The 20830-nt window shown below is 36.8% G+C and overlaps 1 protein-coding gene across 6 annotated transcripts in view; it reads right to left on the bottom strand.

Moving 5' to 3' along the window:
• Positions 1-20830, bottom strand: part of TNRC6B (trinucleotide repeat containing adaptor 6B) — a 131284-nt gene that overhangs the window by 104290 nt on the left and 6164 nt on the right. For 4 of the 6 annotated variants that reach the window (XM_056481805.1, XM_056481796.1, XM_056481802.1 and 1 more), the window contains exons 2-3: positions 13699-13771; positions 8732-8830 (exon numbers count right to left, since the gene is read on the bottom strand). In XM_056481805.1, coding sequence (XP_056337780.1) covers positions 8732-8785 — 54 coding nt within the window. In that variant the 5' untranslated portion in view covers positions 8786-8830; positions 13699-13771. The remainder of the gene's footprint in view (positions 1-8731; positions 8831-13698; positions 13772-20830) is intronic. The other 2 variants (XM_056481798.1, XM_056481800.1) reach the window with 1 other exon arrangement.

Here is a 20830-nt window from a genome sequence, read left to right as displayed (position 1 = left end):
TTAACCTTTTATATTATTCTTCAGCTAAAATGCAGAATCATTTGACAAGCCATGAATTCTTGCTAACTTCGGCTACTTTGGTTACCTTTTACACTTCACAACAAACTTTTTACACTTTCTGTATAGGGGACACATCTGACCCTAAAGCCCTTGAACAGTTCACCCCCACCACTACTTTCAGAAGCCACTTGTACATAACCCAGTGACTCTATTTAGCCAACTCATTTTACATTTACATTTCAATTTACTATTTTTGGTGCAGACACAGATGAAAAAATTATAACAGTTTAAACTGACATCTGTAAGTGGCTGATATTCAGATATACACATTGTTAACCATCCTGACACAGAAAAAAGAAAACATTAATTTTCTCCCACTTGGATTTGGAAATCTAGATGATGCATGGCCACAAAAGGACAACAGGCATGAACTGCTAAAAGAATTTAAAAAAGCTTAAGAAAGCTGATGATAATCAGAACTACAGAAAATTAAATATACTTTTGCACTACACATTTAATCACCTTCGCTGCCACAAATACTGTGTGCAGCTGTTTGTTAGAAATGACTGAAAGTGACATAAACCAGGCACACACGAATTGGTGTTAAAGTTATTCTACCTTAAGACCAAGACAGGCAAGCAATAGAAAGAAGAACCTTCTTTTCTGTGTGCACAGAAATCTGTTGTGTGGATTCCAAACACAAAGAAACTGCTAGTGGCCCAGAAAGTTCCTCAACAGCTAGAGGCTGAGAACAAATCTGTTACATATATATATATATATATAAAGCCTGCCTTAGGTCTGTATTAGGCATCCACTTTTGACCACTTTTAAAAAGGAGAAGGAGTACAGGCTATCCACACCCACAGTACACAGCTGCTTTCCAGTTTCTCCAGTTACCATAATGAAAATCCAAACTCATTTTAGTCACAGGGGAGCCACTGACACTGCTGCTGGCTTGTAAACTATTACATTTTTCCACATTGATCAAGATTATTAAAAAGATTAGCTATCTGACAGACCATCAAACCATTAAAGTATCCACTCATCTCTGAAGCAGAGCCTGGGGCTTTTTTACAGCTTGCCCTCAAAAAAACCCCAACAAACCTTTAGATGCCATGGGAATAAGTTATTTCTCTGGGAATTACATGTGGAAATTGTATCTGTTGAAACCAATCAAATACGATTTCCAAGTACCTCTAAATATTTCTTAATCTAATTCCCACACTACTGCATCTGTAGGCAACTACTACATTCTCCCCTCTCATGATACACCCTCTTGCCTACTGCTCAAATGCTTCAGTGACTTTAAACAAGTGCCAGGAAACACTGACATGTTTTCAGTGTTGCTTTTACCCTTCAGGGGAACTGATATCACACAAAATGTTTTTCCAGAGTTCCAGAGCCATTTAGCTATGCCCTTAGCTGTCCAGTCACCCTTTTATGTATTGGAATGATGAAGACCATCACTACTATTTTTTACTACTACCATCACAAGAATAACAACTTACACTCTTCTCATCAAACCTCACATCTTCCACACCCAATAAATCAAAAAATTCTGACGAATTGAAAAAAAATTCATACCCATCTTGTTCACAAAATAAAAAGGAAATAGTCCTTGTAGGGTCATGTAAATGCACAGTCTTGCAAATACATGAAATCAACAAGACCAATTAATTTTACAGCTTTCAATGACTCAGCCAAACTAACATTTATCAACAAACTATTTCTAAAGTAAATTTATGTTGTTTTTTAAAGCAGAGTAGAGTAAGCTTTAATGCCCCTGGCTCAAATTTCTCTCCAAATAACTATCCCCCTTCAGTCTGCCATAAGACAGGAAAACTGAAAACACTCATCAATACTTCCACATCTGTAAGACTTCATATAAAGTGACCAATTATAAAGAACTCTGTCACAATTCACATGGACTGCAACCACTGCCAACAATTCTGTAAAGCCAATACCAAATGGAAAGAGATCAAAAGGCAGTATTCTGAAAAGGCAGAAACCCCTCAAATTGTGTGCCAGTACTACACCTGCATGAGAAGAGACACTTTGTAAGTAAAGCCACAAATCAATTTCCCTGTCACATCATAGCTGGACTATACCACATAAGCTCTCAAATGTATAACCATTTTTTCAATCTTTAAGCAAATATCTGCTTTTTTGTCTGCTTTGCAAAGTATTATAAACTGCTGTAATCAACTGAAGAAGAAATGCTATTGGTTGAGAAAAAACTAATGACAAAATATCTAAAAAAAGAAAGAACCTTTAAAAGATTGGAAAAGATGAGTTTTTAAACTCAATTTTTTTTTTAAGACTGAAGGTTTTCTTCCTTTAGAAATGAGACACACATATCCACTGCAGTGACATGGCACACCAGTACACTTCCTCCACATGAACTGTACATATGGAAATACTGGATCAAAGAACGTATGGTGACAGTTCTTACAGATCTCAAAGTCACCTTGGCACATGATGGTATTTTCCAAGAGAAAAAAACCACATCATTGTGTTAACCTTCTCTTTTGTGATTCAAAAGCACCTCAGGGTATTTTGAGATTAGAAAACAGAGAGTCATCTTTCAGTTCAGCATCTATATTTTAGCAGCCTTCACTATGGATAAGTAGGTTTCAAATGAGCAATCCATCTTGCCTGTGTAGAAAACAGTACACCCAGCTGGAAGAATCCTGAACTTGATCCTGAATTTCTTTTAAAATGTCCAAGCAACTAGGCTATCAACAGCCTAGCTACTCCTAGCTATTCCTTTACAACAAAGTTCAAGTAGTACTGTCAAATTCCATGTTGTTGTTTTTTTTTTGCAAAGTCCTCAACAATTTTATCTTATTTATAAGATAAAATTCACTTTTTATAGTGAACCCTGATAACATACTGTACTGGTTTTGGCTGGAATTGAGCTACAATTTTATACAGTAGCTGATAGAGGACTGTGTTTTGGATTTGTGCTGGAAGCAGTGCTGATAACACAGGGATGTTTCAATAACAGCTGAGCAGGGCTCACACAGCCTTAAAGTTCTCACACCACCCCACCAGCGAGCAGGTCTGGGGTGCACAAGAAGCCAGGAGGGAACATAGCTGGGACAGCTGACCCCAAGTGTCCAAAGGGATACTCCACACTACCTGGCATCATGCTCAGCATGAAAACTGAGGGAGTGACGGTGTGTGTGGATGTTGGCTCAGAGACTGGCTGGGCATCAATTGTTTGGCAGCAAGCAATTCCTCTTCCTTTTGCATCATATGGTTCTTTCACAGGTTTTATTTTCCTCTCCTCTTTGTTGTTGGTTTGGGTTTTTTTGCCCCAAACTATTACACTACCTTTATCTCAATCCACATGTTTTCTGACTTTCACCCTTGCAATTCTACCCCTCCATCTCAGTGGATGAGCAGCAGTGTGGTGCTTAGTTGCCAGCTAGGGTTAGACCCCATACCATAATTATAGCTCCTTGTTACAATGCCTTGAAATTGTGAAATTTGAAGTTATAAACTCACAAGCAGGTTTGCTTGGGTTTTCTTTCTAATGCAGAAAGGTCTAACCATGTAGTGTTTTGTAGGAAAGTATTTTAGGTTCCTTTCCTGGCCACAGTGTTGAAGTTCCAGAGAAAAACTAACCCAAAATGTCTGCTCCCCTTGACTGACTATGCTAATTTACACTTAAGACAAGAGGACTATGTCATCACACTTTTACAAGCTTTTCTAACATGTAATTAAAAGAAGTTTTAAGTAAAATAATTCTTTACTGAGAAGTTAACGGATTTTTTTTCAATACATGATATACAAATATTTTGGGTTTGAAATTACTGTCCAAAGGAGCTGTATCATTTTCAGGTTAACAAAATGAAGCTAGGAGAGCATAGAGATTACATCAGTTTCTGTTGTGAAAAATTCTTTGTCCTCCTAGCTCTTAAGATGCTACATTCTGGAAGAAGCATAAACTGTCTTCTTAGGCAGAATACCTAATATCAAAGACTATACAAGATACTTCATACAAAGACTCGAGGAACTTGGTATAGCTGTAAGTCAGCACTACAAAGACTAGCTGCATCTCCAACTCATGTTCCAGAAAAATAATGGAAATATACCCTGTATATCAGGGCACAGAAATGCTGGAAGCTCCACAAGTAACTCACCAGCAGATATTAAAAATAAAATAGCTCCAAAGCCTAATGTCCTGGAACCAGTGGAGAGCAACAGTCACGTGAATAAACTGAACTCAGAACTGTCAGCTGCTCACAAGAAAGCACACTGAGGTTGAAAGCCTCTTGTAACAAGCCAACATTTTCCAAGAGTGCAGGGATTCATACTGCAGGGAGCCATAATCTGAAAGCATCATGTACCAGGCCAGTACCAGACTGGAAAACACTTTTCAATAATTACAGTCACAAAGCATACTGCTCATTTTATTACTGTATAGGCCTGAGTGTTTTAAATTATTTAGTGCTGTCTGAATAGAAACTCAGTTCTGTATCACTAAGTAGAATTATAAGTCCCAGAGATACAGATATAAAGGTTTTGGATACTGTAAGTTTAATTACTTAACTACAGGTTTCTGGTTTTTTTCATTATATTAATTCTAAATCCCACAAAATGAAAGCATCAGCCTAACTTTTGCATTATTGTCATCATTACACAATATCCACATCAGGAACTGAGCACAACTTACCCATAAATGCAGTTAGTGGAATATTCCTGCTTTTAGGAAAGAACTCCTAATGACATTTCCTCATGAATTTTAAGATTCTGTTTATAAATACAAAAATATCTAACTTAACATAGGCTTGTGTTCCTTTATTCTCAACATGCATGAAGTAAAAGCAAGTGTTTAGATACTTGAGTCACACACATTTTAACCTTTTTATCATCTCTGTGTGAATGCTTCACAATAAAAAAAACCCAAAACCAAACCAAACCAAACACCACAACAAAACACAATCAGTGGCAACAGACCTCTGAAGAGTGATTTAAATAGAAAGCAAGTGCTAGCTCACAATTAGACACTAAGAGGCAAGAAAAGTAAGAATTAATCAGGTTGAGAACAGGCAGTTTTCAATAATGTAAGGGAGAGATTCACATTTATAAATATGAACAGTGTAGCAACTTAAAATAAGGATTAACAGGTGGCCTCAAGACAGCTTCTAAGTGGCACTGGACAGTGAGACTGAAAAACAAGACAAGCCTCAGTGTTTATGTCCCTGGTTTTGAAAGCGCCTATGAAAAATTAGTCGAATTCCTGGCCTACTGATTCAGTTCAGTAATAATTTCTATGAACACTAATGAAAACTTTGAATAAAATTACATTTACCTAACACTATACAATACAGAATCTTTCCCCTTTTCCCGTTTTTATTAAGAATTGAGTGTTATTAGACATCCGGTGCAGTCACATTTTTAATCAAAATTTTGTGTACCTAGATTTTTAGTATACAAAACATTAAATCGGCAGAACTAACTATTTTTCCTCCTTTTCTTTCTACAACACTGAAACAAAACCATGGCTCATAAATATCTTTCTATAAGTTACTTTATTCAAAGTCCCTCACTCCCTCTGAATTCATAGGCTTTTACTTTGAGACATGAAGGAACAACTAAGAGGAGTGAGGGAAATTCTACATTTAACACGAGCATTTTTGGATAAATAAGTTTTCTGCATAAGCTCAAAACTCCTGCCAAGATTGAAAGAAATCTGAAAGTACTTCAGGCATAAAATTTTTAGCTTCCTCCTGCAATATTTTACAGCAAAAGAACAACTGATAAACCAAGTTTAAATATTGTCTGTGCAGTAATCCTTAACTGATGGAACAAAACAGTTGAAATCAGTCACAAACAGGAAGTTCAGTACTTGTTGATTTTGTCAGGGTACCAAAAAAAGCCTAGTAATTGTTAGTAGCTAATTAGCTACTACAAAATATAATTAAAAATTAAAATAAAAATTCAAATAATAGTAAAGGGTGTAGGGAACCAAGCAGAAACACTGATGTTTTTTTTTTTCTTGGTGCAATGGAGAGGTAGCAGAAGATTTCACTTTGGTATCAGGGAACCAAAATGACCCAGTAGTTCCTGCCTCTCACTAGCATCTCTAGCAAATATGACTGGGGAGAACACCATGAGGATCTTACTAATCACTAATAAAAATGTATACATTAACAACAGTGGTAGAAATAAACACTCAAGTGAGAACATCAGAAACCTTCCCTAAGCTTAACTTTCAGTGAGTTGCCACCGAGTTTGCCACTCATTTCAAAAGTGGCAAAGGCAAGCATGAATGCTGACTTTACAGCTGTCTCACCAGGTTAGGAATCAAACAAGAACATCATTCTTTATGATGTCTGACTGCAGGGTTAAAATTTTCTGATCATACCTTACACAGAGTTAATTAGTTTGAAGGCCATAAATATTTAGTCTTTAAAGTGACTTGCTTGGCTTTACTTAAGGCACAATTTTTTTTTCTTCAAAACCAGAGGAAATCTCATTTTATCTTCAACTCTTGACTAGGGTATCTCAAAATACTATACAGTCTAGGATGCCAGAAAATCTGAGAGTTATAGAACCAAACCATTTCACAAGCATACAGCATGACATATGATTTGTTTTCTACTCTATGATAGAATCTTCATAACCTTTTAGGTTATTTTCAGGCTGGCACTATAAAAAATTAATTCTGGCAGTACCCAAATCTTTATATCCTGATATTTATGGTATCTCCAGGAAAGATGATTTTGGCCTCATCTCTTTCAGAATACTTCATTCAAGTATACCTCATGTCTCCTGCCTGAAAAAGTTGGGAGTGGGTGGGGAAGAATGGGGAAATAACCTGAGAAAAGGAAAAAAACTGAACTATGTTAACGAATATATAAAAAAGGTATTTCATAGAAAAATGTATATTTATGAAAATGGGTCACTGGATCATGCAAACATTTGTAAATTAAGAGAACCATTTTAATGATACTAGGCAATATAGTGACATATATTTTGACTAAATTTTTCTAGGACAAACCTTCAACTGTTAGAGATACAAAACTCTCCTGAGGCAAGCAAAGAGAGACTAACAATTTATAGATTGAAGAAACACTGGGTAGGCCTGTACATCACAGAATGGGGAGAAGGACGAGATGCAGTCATGACTTTTTTGCTTAATATATACTGATCCTATAAAGTCCTTTATTAATAACACTAAATACCAGATGCACAATTCCTGATCTCCCACATTCTCTACACTACACTTGTTTCAAAGTAATACTTCATACACATTCAGGTATTCAAAGTCAGTATGAAGAATTTGGTTTTAAATTTAAGCTCCTTCAAGTTTTGGAGCAGAGATACAATGTTCACTATTTTATCCAGAATTAAGCATGTCAGAGAAAAGCATACTCTTCATTGAAGGAAAAGACAGTTACTTCAATCTACTTCCTGCCACACAGGCAAAAAAAGTGAAAGCTGTGTATCCATAAACATACACACAGGCACATGTTTGTATACACATAAATGTGCATTCACACACACATACAAAGATTCTCCCTGTGGGGTGAAAAGAAAGCACCAATAACTATGCTAAAATCAGTAACTAATTGCATCATGATGTCTCCTCTCTCATGTCTACTCCCCACTGAAACCCGTAATCATATCCTTGTCAAAAGATGTGTTCAATAGCCTGGATTGCTGCAAGTACATCCACTGATACACTCTCATTTTTCAGCTCCTAATCTAGAGCCAGCCTTCCTTCAAAGCTATTTAAAATTAACACAACTCCTAAAGTACATGCAGCACAATTGCTAAATCCTTTCTCTAATAACTACTTCCTAACTTAGTGCTTACATCTAAAAAAGATTTTTCTTAGACCCTAAAACAATGAAAACATCTCTCCAAAGTTTTATCCAGGAAACAAATTTTAACTTGGGTCTTCTGGTTTTTCATTTTTCAGTCTGTCTCACACAAAGCTACAAGCAAGCTAACAATGATTCAGATTTTTGTGAAATGTAGGGAGCATGTTTTAAACACAGATCATTTGCAATGTTGACACTAACTCAGTGAGTAGTCAGGACTAGAAACTGTATTTATAAACCTACAGAAGTGTGTGACAATGACTATGTCATTATGAAAACCAAAGTAATTTTTGCCTTAACATTTGCATCTTCAGGAAGCAGGCAAAAAGCAGGACACAGCATTGTATTCAACAGAACATTTCACACAGTCCTGTCCCAACAAGGTATGCTGAGAATCAGAGGGACCTTTAAAAGCAATACACAATCCAGTCTCACAACACAGCACATGCAGGCAAGTACAAGGAAACAAGAAGCAGCACACCTTCAATATAGGTCAGCCAGTAATCCACAGACACCAACACCTGCACCTAAGGGCCCACATGTCCAATTCCTTACGTTATTTCAGGAGGTGGGTGGGTAGGGAGGACAAAGTACTTCCAGTTTTCACAAATTAAATACAATGAGGGTTAGTACCTTTTTTCAAGTTTTCTCCTTCCTTCCTGGAAGTGCCTGAAAACATGCCCTAATCTTTAGTGGGTGGCAAAATCCCCCTGTCTTTCTAGAAGTTTCTCAAAGCTTAACTTTCTAAGTACCTCCATGACAGTAAATAGTAAGTATCTACATTAAGGTATTTATTTAAAATACCATCCCAGTCAATGTTCACTCCACGTACTGCCCTTCCCCCATTTGCAGCCAAGCAAGTTTTAGATCCTCCAAAACACAGTGGCATTTACCTCACTGACCTTGGAACTGCCTTCCTCCAGTATTTCTCCCTCATCAGTTTGCATGGGAACAGGATCTGTGCAAAGCTCTGCAGAAATGCAAAATACTGCCTGAAAGACAAACAACAAAGATATATTTTAAAAACAATTCTTTTTCCGCATTTAACAACGTTACGTGAAATTGCAGTGCACAAAACAACAATTCTAGGCTACAACCTTTAATGCTGCCATTCTGCACATATTTGCTGAAATTATGTTTTACACAAACGAGAAGTGTTATTCAGGATAAGACAAAATTACTTAATTAAAAGAAAAAAAACACTGAGGAAAAGTATACTTTCTTTTTAACTTTCAAGTGTCATTGCTGAGTATTTAATCTAGTCACTGATTTTACTCATTAAAGCCACAGTCAGCAAGGAACAATCACACAGACCAGAGCTGAGCAATTCTTTCTTACTAGGAAATAGCTTTTGTGCAAATACAAGCTTCAAAGACTCAGCTTACAGACAATCTCAAGGTTATTAGTTTGAAAAATTGTTAAGACTTCCAATGATCTCACAGTACCTCAGAAGTCCTGCAGGATTTTTTTTCTTGACTTCATTTTAAAAATAAATACATTCCAGATTCTAAAGGGTTCAGGGAACAAATAAAGTTATTCACCTCCAGGTTCGTATTTCCAATTTAACCCAGGTCAACAGATCCCAGTGTTTCCAATACTCAACACTACTAGATAACCTATTTTCAAGTTTGTTTGACAGTATCAGTGTAGCTCCTATTGAACAAAATCTGCACTTCAAACACCATTCTTCAAATTGCAAAGTAACTTACAGAAGGATGCGATACAATTAGGGAGACTTTGGTGTTGAAGACTAGAATGTCTTCTACTCCAGAGGATGACACATCTTTCAGGGGTAATGGATCAAATTAATGCATTTAAGAGAACAAATGCATCAGCATAAATTCATCAGGAATCTCTCACACTCAAAATGCAAGACATAAGCCGTGATCAGATCCCTAACATTCCAGGTATATGGAAAGCAAGGGCTCTCACTGAGTACACTGAGTTAAGAATTCTCTTAAAGCCAAGAGTTGCTGGCCTGTAACAGTAGTTCCTCTCAAGATTATGTAACTCTTCAACGGTACCAGCATTTAACATCCATTTCAAGTCTCTCTACTTCTGCACCTTGGCTAAAGAGCTGCTGACTTTCACCTTTACAGCAGCAATTCCAAGCCTGGAAACTGTCAAGAGATTCTAAACAATGCACCTCCTTAATTTCACTGTTAATGCCTGTTCAGAGTGTAAGGCTTTCTACACTCCAACCTCCTCTGTTATGCTGCACATAGGTAAAACAACATCTGTCATAGTTGACTCAAGCAGTGAAGAACATGTTCTACAAATATTAAGGGCCTGAAGCTACTAAATGTTACATACAACTTAATAAACCTTACAACCAACAAGCTGTTACATTCAGTACTATCATACATTCTAGTGGAAGACACAAGAGTTGTAAAGACTTAAGAGCGTGGTAATTCCCATTTCTGGGAAAAGAAGGATTGAGAAGAAAAGCAAACTCTCACCCAAATCCTCACTTAAACATTCTGCCTTCACCACATAAGCAAAAATTAAAGGTATCAAATGCTAAGCATGACATCTATGTCAAGATCCTCCTGCCTATAACAAACGTCTCTTGCTTTTTGTTCTGCACCCTCAGTGGAGGAGGCCAGGCTGGGCAGTCCCTGTCCATGGTACTTCTTTGCCAGGCTCAGTTTCTGAAACCCACTCCAGAACTTTCAGGGCTGAGAATTTTGGAGCATGATTTTACAGTATTAGAGTCAGTTAATTGTTTTTTGTTAGACAGACAGTCTGACTTCTAACAGTGAAAACAGCTTTGGCCAGGAGGATTCCTGTGGCACTTACCTGGTGTCAAAGTCAGAGAAATAAGCAAGAATGAACTCAAGCTACAGAAGCATTAAAAAAAGCTCACATATAAAACAGGACCAGAAAGGTCAGACCAAGAGCACTGCAAGGGGAAGTCACTTTTCATTCAAAGTGCTGGAGGAACTTAAACATAAGGCTCTGAAAAACAGACGTGTTTTATCTTCTGAGAACCCTCACTACCAGAGGAATTGGCAGTGTTTGACATCAGTTTTTTATACTACTCCTGGAAGAAGACAAAAAAACTATCAACCAGTGCATCTCAAAGGAGGAAAGAAAAGGTCAGTAGAACTAGGAAATTTTAAAAAAATGGAAACACTACAAGAACAAAGAAAAGCAAGCTCTTCCACAGACAACAGATTAAATACACTGGCACTATCCAGAACTCAGAGATTAAATTAGGATATTGAATGAATAAACTCTTTTCCTTCTCCATTGTATTTTCCTTTTTATAATTTCTGTTTTCTCTCTTAATTTATCCTATAATTAATGTTTTATTTGCTTTAATTAAAAAAACCACAAGACATATAATATTATGTCATACAGTACTTAGAGCGAACTCACTCACATGGGATGGTAAAAAAGTTGAAGCTCTAAAAGGCTTGGTAATTTCCTAGAAAACTTCACAAGGGCTGGTGCAGGTGTAAGCCACAGATTACAAGTGTTGCAAGAGGAAGTTTTGCCAAACACTACCCTTTTGTTGTTCGGTTTGGGTATTTTTTATACTTTATTGCATTTGCTTCTGGGTTCTTTCAGGAGACAAAACACCCTGCAATAAACTATGAGCCCAATTCAGTCATTTTGATGTTCCTTTGCATACATGAATCATTGATTCCCTTAGCCATGGGCACAAGAATCCTCCATTGCAAGTTTATTTATTGCCAAAAGGAGACATTTCAAGATTCCTGAATCCATGGGACACTATCTCTGTGGCAGACTTTTGCAGCAGTCATTTACGACTGAGGGTGACCAACAGAGAGTGCTTATTGCCAGCACATGAAGAAATAACATAATTATTCCATTTTACTGACATCACCTCTTCAGCTCACTAGCTTCTGACCAGAGCACTGAAGGTGACACATGGAGTCATTTATTTTATAGATATAAAAATATGTAATGGAGAAAGGATAGGAAGTAAGAATTTGTACTAGCATCCTATAGGATCAGGAAAATGTCAAAAGCCTAAATGCATTTGCTTACTTATATTCAATACTTAATGTGATATGTCAGGTTTCCAGGTGATAAAAAGAAAGTTTATAGACAGACCATTTAGATTTTCAGATCCGACACCTATCAACAAAGTCACTCCTGGAAAAGGTCAAAAGTAAGATAATCCTCTTCTTCTACCCTTGCATATATCCACCCAAACTACTTAGAATGTGACTGTAATCTCCCAATCTTTTATTCACCTGATATCCTTCAGAAAAATTAACTAACTTCAACTGGTAAGGTAACACCAAGGAAGGCCTGATGATGCACTGGTCTGTCCACATATGATGTAGCAAATGCACATCTAAAGTTAGGAACAACTCCCATTTAACTCTTTAAAATGTAATACATTGATGAGAATCTATTCTCAAAAGTAAAAACATTCATGAATATGACCCAGCTGGATTTCTTATTAACTTTAATGCCTACTGCAATCAGTTCTGCCAGTAAACACTATTCTTTGGGACAATCCAGTTTAATATTTAGACCTATTTTTGCTCCATCTCTGTCTGCAGCAAAGATGTACTCATTTTGTTTACCGGGACCAGCAAGACAGATGCAGCTACCAGCCACTCAGAACAGCAGAGAGTCCTTATGGATACCATCTCTCTCTGCACTAGTGCATTCTAACACAATCAATTCTAACACAAGCAAAACCTGAACAAAACTTCCATATACTTATAAATCCCTGAAAACCAATACCAGTGAACAAGTACCTCCTCTAGGCCTAATTTTCTCTCCACATAGAAAGGTCCAACATGAAAAAACAAAAGGTCCTCAATAGCAAGAGAGTTGGAATTCCAACCATTTCAAATTTGGTTTCATCAAACAGGCATCACTGGGACTATGCAGTTTATCTAATTCAAGGGCCTTTTGTTCAGCAACACTTTTATTTTTTTTTTTAGATTGGCAGAGGGAATTAAAAATGGACTAAAGAGAAGATCTGTTCTTCATTTGATAATGAAGAAAAAACCTAGTTCAAGTTTCTAAAGAATGAAGCTGTGAGAGAGGTACTTATTAATGTAAAACCAATTGTGATTCCTGTGAATTCCCAAGTCTAAATTGGATATGAGCCACTAGAAACCCCTGGAAGGACAGTAAGGCTGTGCCAACTGTCACCATTCCACGCATTAAGCAGAAACTAAAGGTAGGTCCCAAACTCCCTCACAAAGCAAAACAGGCACACGAGTGCTCTTCCAAGACAGTGATCCTGTATGCATGGCACACTTGAAACAAGAGCAGTTAGAACAAGGCACTACTTAACTAAACTGTGTCTTGAATGGGACTGTGCTTATTTGACACAATTGTATGGACACATCATCACTGTCACCAGTCTCCAGGTACAGACAAAATGTTCATTTCTAACACGATTCAGCCATATTGTATTTAATTGCTAAAGCATTGTTATACATTGAGTCTGTTAAGAATGCATAAAAGCAACATAAAAGTTAATGTATAGAAGAAGAACACTTTTGTCACTTTAAATTCAAGTTGCTCTGAAAGCAAGAGCATTCAGAAGATAAAAAACCCTCAACTATAACTTTACTTCTTATAGCAAATGATCACTTACCAATTCCAGTGACTTAAAAAAATCTCAATGTAAATTAACATATTTTCAAAGTTAATTATACATCATACATAACAACTTTAGCTTACAGGAACAAATCACATCAGGCAATAACAAACGTTGCATGTAAACCCACAGGAAATAACACACTAGAAAGCACATGAAAACAGATACACATCCTACAGTATCTTAAGAACCAGCACAGGCTATTGTTCTTCTCATCTCCAACTTTCAAGATCACAATATGAAGCTTGGGTTGATTTTTACCTTTGACAGTTTCCAAGGGCTGCCAAAGCCCACAAGGATCCGTCCTGGCTACATTCAGTGCAAAAACGAAACCCTAAAAGGAGACAAAATAAAAATTTAAAACATTGACCAACTATGGACATTACTAAATTAAAAACAAATATAAAAACAGAAGTCAACTGTCTCCAAAGCTCAGTAAACCTAGGTGCACAGAAGCAATAGGCTGCCATCAGGAAAATATTTTCTTAAAATTCTCCCCACAACCTCCCATCCAAATCTGGAAAAACAGTAAACACTGGTAGCATGTGTTAGAGAATCTCCTACTGACTGTGAAATACAACAGAACAGTAGGAGGCTTTAGAAACATAATTTCCATTCACAACTGGGTAAAACATGGGGTGAAACTGGTTTCTTCTACAAGATCCAAGAAAACACACACAAGTGTGTTTCCTTGCAGTCAAGGGAAGTGATTATGTAATCCTGCAATAACTCCTGAATATGAAATAGTATGTGTAAAAAGGAATCCCATAACTACCAATTGTCAGGTATTCAATCCTATTTTGAAAGAGTAACATAACAGCACTTCACTGACTTACAATCAAGCCCACTTCAAACCATACATAATCTGTCTTAACCACAGCTAGTATTAAATACTAGTTTTGGTTTTGCAAAACATAACCAACTTGCAGGAATTAAAAGAAGTCCAGAACCATCAGCTTACCATATATCCAAGTTAACATCACTAAAATCTAAATTATTCCAGTTGCCATTATTCAGGTTTGTTGTAAGGGATATGAACTGATATTTTTCTAAACTCACTACATCATTTTGTTGGCTACTACTCCTTAATGTACAGCATTATTTAAGAACAAAGCATTCCTGTCATTGGACTAACTGCCATAAACTGAATTTTTTTTCCCCCTGACCTTCTAGCATTAACTATGAGCTTTTTGGGCAGGATTTCCATTCAAACAATTTCTGACTAGAAAATACATTTGGTGATAAAAGGGAGTCTTAGCTGCCACTGTGGTTTACCTGGCCCTTTGCTCAGTGAGTAAAGGTTTTACAGACTCAAAAGTTTAATTTTGAGCTTGGTTCTGACTTTTGCTGTGGGGTGATTCTAATAAAGCAACCAAGAGCACACTCTGCTCAAAAGGCCTCAAGCTGTCTTAAAATATCATCTTACAAAAATCAGCTGCTGATGTAAATAAACAAAAACATCACGTACTCAATTAGGATATTGGGAAGTTGGCTTCAAGTCATTCACAACTTCAGAACAACACAGAAATATTTCATGGTATTTTGTCTACAGCACAGCAGCAGTGTAATAGTCATGATTTACTATAAAAAATAGCCAGGACAACTCAGGTCTCACTGTGATGGTAATTCTCCACTTCACTTTTCAAGGCTGAAGATGGAAACGTAATTTGGTAAAAGGAGAGCTACTACTGGTGCTTGAAAATAGGATTTGCAACTCTTTATTTCACATGGTTTAGAACAATCTCTTTGCATTACTTAGGTACAAGGAAATCCAGGAAGGATTAGTACTTCAAGGAAAAACGAACTAAAGATATCACACTAAACAAAGCAGCTGGGAGGAGTGGGAAAAGGCAGAAATCCTCTCTCTCTTACCAAAAAAACTTCCAGAGAAATACTCAGGAATGGCAGTCACATACTCCACAAAATCACTGTGCTGTTCTACAGCAAAACATGACACAAGAAAGGGTGTTCATTATGTTTAATTTAGTGTTGGCTGCACAACTTCCTATTTTGTTCAGTATTAAATTCTTCACACTGATGTTTTTTGTAACATATGGAAAACATTTCAGCTGTTTGTGTAGCTATAACACAAATACTTTTAACAAGATAAATAGCTGTAACTTGGAATAGATACCACAAACATTAGTCTGTACAGCTCTTCTATAGTAACATGAGAACAGAAGGACTGTAAAGAAGTTAAAGACAACCTATATGAACAAAACACAAGTCCCACTTCACAGCACTTAAGTCTTTTTACATGAACAGCTCAAGTATCAACCATTTCATAAAACAGAGTGCTCCTGAAGAACTCAGGGGGTTTAAAATGAACTACACAACACAATCTGCTCAAGAAAATCCAATCATTAGTGAAGTTGTGTTCTTTTTCTCATCAAAGAATGTTGCCCTTTTTGATTCATTGTTAAGGGAGATGTGAAACATGCAAAAGGATTTTGATTCTCAAATCAAAAGATTTTCAATTTAGAAAATCCTGGTTCTAGCCTTTGAGTCTAACGACAGTCTTGAAATATAAGGACAGAATACTTCACCTTCCCAGTGTTCTACACCATTTACATAAACAATATTTAAGGTGTTAAATGTTTCTCCTCCCAGTAGAGGAAAAGTAAACTGAAAAAACTTATTTAAGCCCCACTTCTTTTCTGCTCATACTGATTTTGCTAAAGTATCCATTAAAGGTTACAGTGAACATAAAAGGTATTTGTTCTCACTTTGCTACAGCAGCCTATGGTATGCTACATACACTACACATCACTTCTCAACCGTAAATCAAGATTAAATCCCAACTATAACCAGCCAAAGGCTGACAAATGGTTAATTTTCCAAAGTCCTTTGTGCTTTGTTCCACTTTATCTTTTCACTGTGACTGAAGCACATATACACACATACTCACGTGCATATACATATATAAGTGTATAGATACAAAATATGTAGGTAACAAAACACCCTCAAAATTGTTTCCACTTTTTCTCTTCAAGACCTTCAACACTCTACACCATAATGCTTATAGAAACTATCAAACTGAGGTTTTTGGAGTACTGTGTCTTAACAAACTGACAGCATCTTCTCCACAGTCAGCATCACAGTAAGAGTTCTGATACCTGGAGCAGCAAGGAATTAAAACAGTGAGTTGAGAATACAGCTGCTTTTCACAGTCCACATCAAAGTGTGATACACTCAAGAGATTTGTTTTGCAAACTTGGAAACAAACTATCACTTTAAAAACCCCAAATTCTTTTCAATTGTTCATCTCTGGTTCTATCAGGTCTTGCAAACTAGCGGTGTTCAGGCACAGAAAAGGGCTACCTCACACTGCTAATGCTGCCACTACTTGTTAACAGCAGCAATGCTCGGAATCCCAATGGCACAAAAGCAGCCATTACCATAAGTATTGCAACTATCATGGCATTTAATGCTGCCCCAGTGGCAAAAATGCTCTACAATCAACATGCTCAAAATGCCAGCAATCCACGTATACCAGCATTCCCAAGGATTCAGCACTGCTGGAGCTACACCAGTGCAACCAAGCCTTAATTTCACGGCATTTGCAAAGTGACAGTCCTCAGAATACAGAGGACCAGAGTTTTCTAAGGAGAGGTGAAGAGTGAAGGTTATACTAGACCAGAGACATGAAGCATTTTTCTCCATCTCAAGCAAAACGTTGTGATGAGTGGGAAGCCTGCTTCTCAACAGCTCAACTTTAAACCTGAAAGCTATAAATAACTCCTTTACTGCTGATAATCCCAACAGAATCATCGTGTCAGATTATTCATACCACTAAAGTCAACTCAAGATCGAAGGTTCCCTTTTGAACCACCAGTAACACTCGTCAAGTTCTATACAGCAGTGTGTTTATCAAACCCAGCAGCAGTAACTAAATTAAACAGATAAGGTGGTAAGCAACCTTGTGCAGAGGAAAGGGGGAACGGCGGCTTATCCACTGACAGAAAAAACTACAAGAGCTAAAGACAGCACTACTAGAAACCATTTATGTGCAGGACAGGATTGGAAGATACTGCGTGTTTCAAACTATCTAGTTCTTACAATCTTCCTGTATTTAATTAGAAGTGTATAAAAGTTTCCTGTGTTAAATTATCCTTGTGCTTTGTTTGCTTTTACAATAAGAGCTGTGCTGTTAAGGAATTCACACCAGCATGGCAATACTGGTGCTAAATCCTCCAGCAGCCAAGAAGGCAGACAAGCATCCCCTGCTGCCCGAGAAAGGCTCTATGTCTCGGCACTGCTTGTAATGCAGCCTCGGGCACAAAAGTATGGCCAGACTAAGCCAGGAGGAAGGCCAGGGGAGTGTGATGGACAATAAAGCTTATGTCACAATCTGCTTTTTCTGTTTTTTAAACTTTACTCTTTCATAGCTTACACCCTGAGATTTTCCAAAATAACGTTCCATATTTATCTCACTTCTAATAATTAATAACAGAGAGGTTCTCTTATACAAAGATGTTTCAGTTTCCCACTAAAGTGATTATACATGCAGAAAAGTCCAAGATCTTAGCACTATTATTGTCAAAGGAAACAAATGCTGAGTTGTTAAGCAAATAATTCTAAACTATAATTGCAAACACCAACTTTGAATATAACCAGCTGCCAAATAGAACTTCATCAATATTTATAGCGTGACATCAGTCTGAATTGTACTTTTCAGCTATTTCGGCACCTAAGAAAGGAACAGGAAGCTAATTTTCAAAAATCTGTTTTATATTCAACAATGTTTTTTCAATCTTCAAAGAAATGAGGCAATACAGTCATTTTTATGGCTAATTTTTAAATTTAAAAACACAATGCAAGTTATTACAGATACAATGCTAGTCCTCAAGACTGCAACCTTTGCTGAACATGTTTAGTTAGTACTACTGAATTTGGAACTACTTGCAAAAAGAGCTTCAGACCTGCTCAACTATGTATGATATCAGGGCACTAAATTTGCAGTCTTTTAGCACAAAAGAGTCCTTCAACTTTCTCATCTCATTTCCCCTGAAAGTGGCATTTAAAAGAAAAGTAACCTAGCTTTACTATTGTGAGCAAAACCATAAAAGTCTGCTTTTAGACAACCTACCTGAACCAGAAGACAACTGATTTTCACAGTCAAGCTCTCGCAACACATTTAAAAACCTAACTCCTGAAATTTCCTTCTACATTTGAATGTTCTTCACTTATATGTTACTTTTTGTTCATCCTTTATTGAATCTGAAAATGCAGTAACACAATTTCTCAACTATTTTTGTCCAAACTTGGAAAGACTGAAGTTACTTTCAGTTTATTTTCATACCCAGCTGTGGCAGGAGTAAGATAAGCTGATATACCTATCCATACACAAGGCAGTGCCATTTTATCTAGTTACCTTCATCTGGTGAAAGCAACATCACCCAGCATTGGTTAAGTACAGGGCTAGAGCTGGAGAGGGAAAGGACTAATTACGTCACTGTATTCTTGCCCTCGGGCCACCACATTGTAACACTGTCAGGGGCGTTTTTCTTTGCTTACCAGACAATGTTAAAAAGTATTTGATACAATGGGACTCCTATCTCTTTTCTCCACAGTCTAACTTAGTTTTCAATCAACAGGAAGTTTCTCTCCATATGAATCTACTTTCCGAAACACACAAATTGCCAGGGACAGGGAAGAGAAAGTTGGACAGTGAATATGAAAGAACCTGAGGAGTTAACTTGCAATAAATGAAAGTATTATCAGCCAGTTTTGGTTGTGTCTCTGAATACTCTGAAAATTAAAAAGGCCAAGCAAAGAAAATTATAGACAGCTGATCTACAGCAATTATGGAGTTTAAAAACTGTGTGAAAAAGCCTAACTCTGAAATAAAATACATCTTCCCCCTTTCAATTACCATTTAACAAACTGAGTGCCATCAGAAACATAGGCAACTTCCCCATAGCTTTTATTAAATATAACAGAAACATAGAACACCAACTAAAATCTACACCTGCTCTTCAGGCTGTCACCACACCAGCTGCAGAAAGTAGATGAGCAGATCCTGAAGCACCCAAACATTTATCCAAGCAAAAAGCACAGCTATAATAAGAAAAACTCGATTTTAGCTTTATTATCCCACTTTGCCTTGAAGGGCTAGGAAAAACAAGAGCTGAGCCTGTATGAAATCACCACAAAAAAGATACTTGCTATGAGGGGCAGGGAAATACTGTAGTATTATAGGGAATAGTATAGACAAGATCCACTTTAATTGTGAGGATTCATTTCAAATATGAAAAAATATTAAGCATTGAATTTTTTTTGCAGTGCCAATGAAAAATTGGATGAATCTTAACAGTCACAAATAAGCACTGTGGTTTGACTCTCATTTTTGTTCTCCTCAAAAGAAGACTCATCTGCATTTTTAATCTGCAAGAATAGGCACCTGATACAATGCAACTCAAACCTGATAATGCAGAATCTCAGCCATCTGACAAACAAAAGTACTAAAATTTTAATTTTAAACAAATTTATCTCAACCCAAATACATATGGAAGGATAAGAATCTAAATTACAATGGCTGTAACACTAAAATATGTGCATAGACACACATTTGTGCCAAAGCACTCTTTTCTTAACATCCTACTTGAAGCAGTTAAGTCAAACTTTAAAAACAAACAAACAAGAACTCCAAAATAAAACCCCAAACATAGTTATCAGAGTAAACAAATTCCCAACACACAGTGAAACTGCTGTATTGACAGCAATATAAGAATGCTGTTATAATAACACTAATACATCCAGGAAAAATCTCAATACATAAAAATCCCAGAGAGGGTCACAAAGAAAGATACTAAACCCCATAAAAGTAGCTGAAAAATGCTTTAAAGCAACTGTTTAGAGCAATATGTATCATGGCCTTTCTTAAACGGATTTTGAGCTGCTTCAGATCAAAGATGGATGATAATTCATTCTGGAGTTAAGTATATTTCAGTCTTCGTAAGAAGCTGGACTGAGGGGACACATTTCCTTCCTCTATGTCAGAGGCAAACTTTTAAAAATCAAAACATTATCCTAACACTTCTTCCCAAGTTCCTCATCATTCCTCATGCTAGTTGCACCCTCTAATACTATTAGCTTACAGTTCCTCCCAGTGTGCAAGCAACAGAAACCTCAGAGATTTGAAATAGTGTTTCATGTAATGGTAAAGTAAGTGTGTAGGTGATTTAATCTTCTACAAAATCTAACTTCTGGAAAAGCTTTTAAATCATAAAGTTACTGTACTGCTGTATAAAAAGCAGAATATACTGTCAGCAGTAATAAGAAAATAAAATGTACTCAAGTGGCACTTTCATCTTCTCCAGAAAGAGACATCAGATTATTTCTAAGGATCCCCAAATGTCCCAGAAGAGACCTAAAAGGTTCCCAATTCTCC

This window comes from Oenanthe melanoleuca, chromosome 1A (assembly GCF_029582105.1).
Source record: "Oenanthe melanoleuca isolate GR-GAL-2019-014 chromosome 1A, OMel1.0, whole genome shotgun sequence".
Classification (NCBI taxonomy): Eukaryota; Metazoa; Chordata; class Aves; order Passeriformes; family Muscicapidae; genus Oenanthe; species Oenanthe melanoleuca.
Note: the sequence above shows the minus strand (reverse complement) of the source record. Positions and strands in the feature narration are given on the sequence as shown.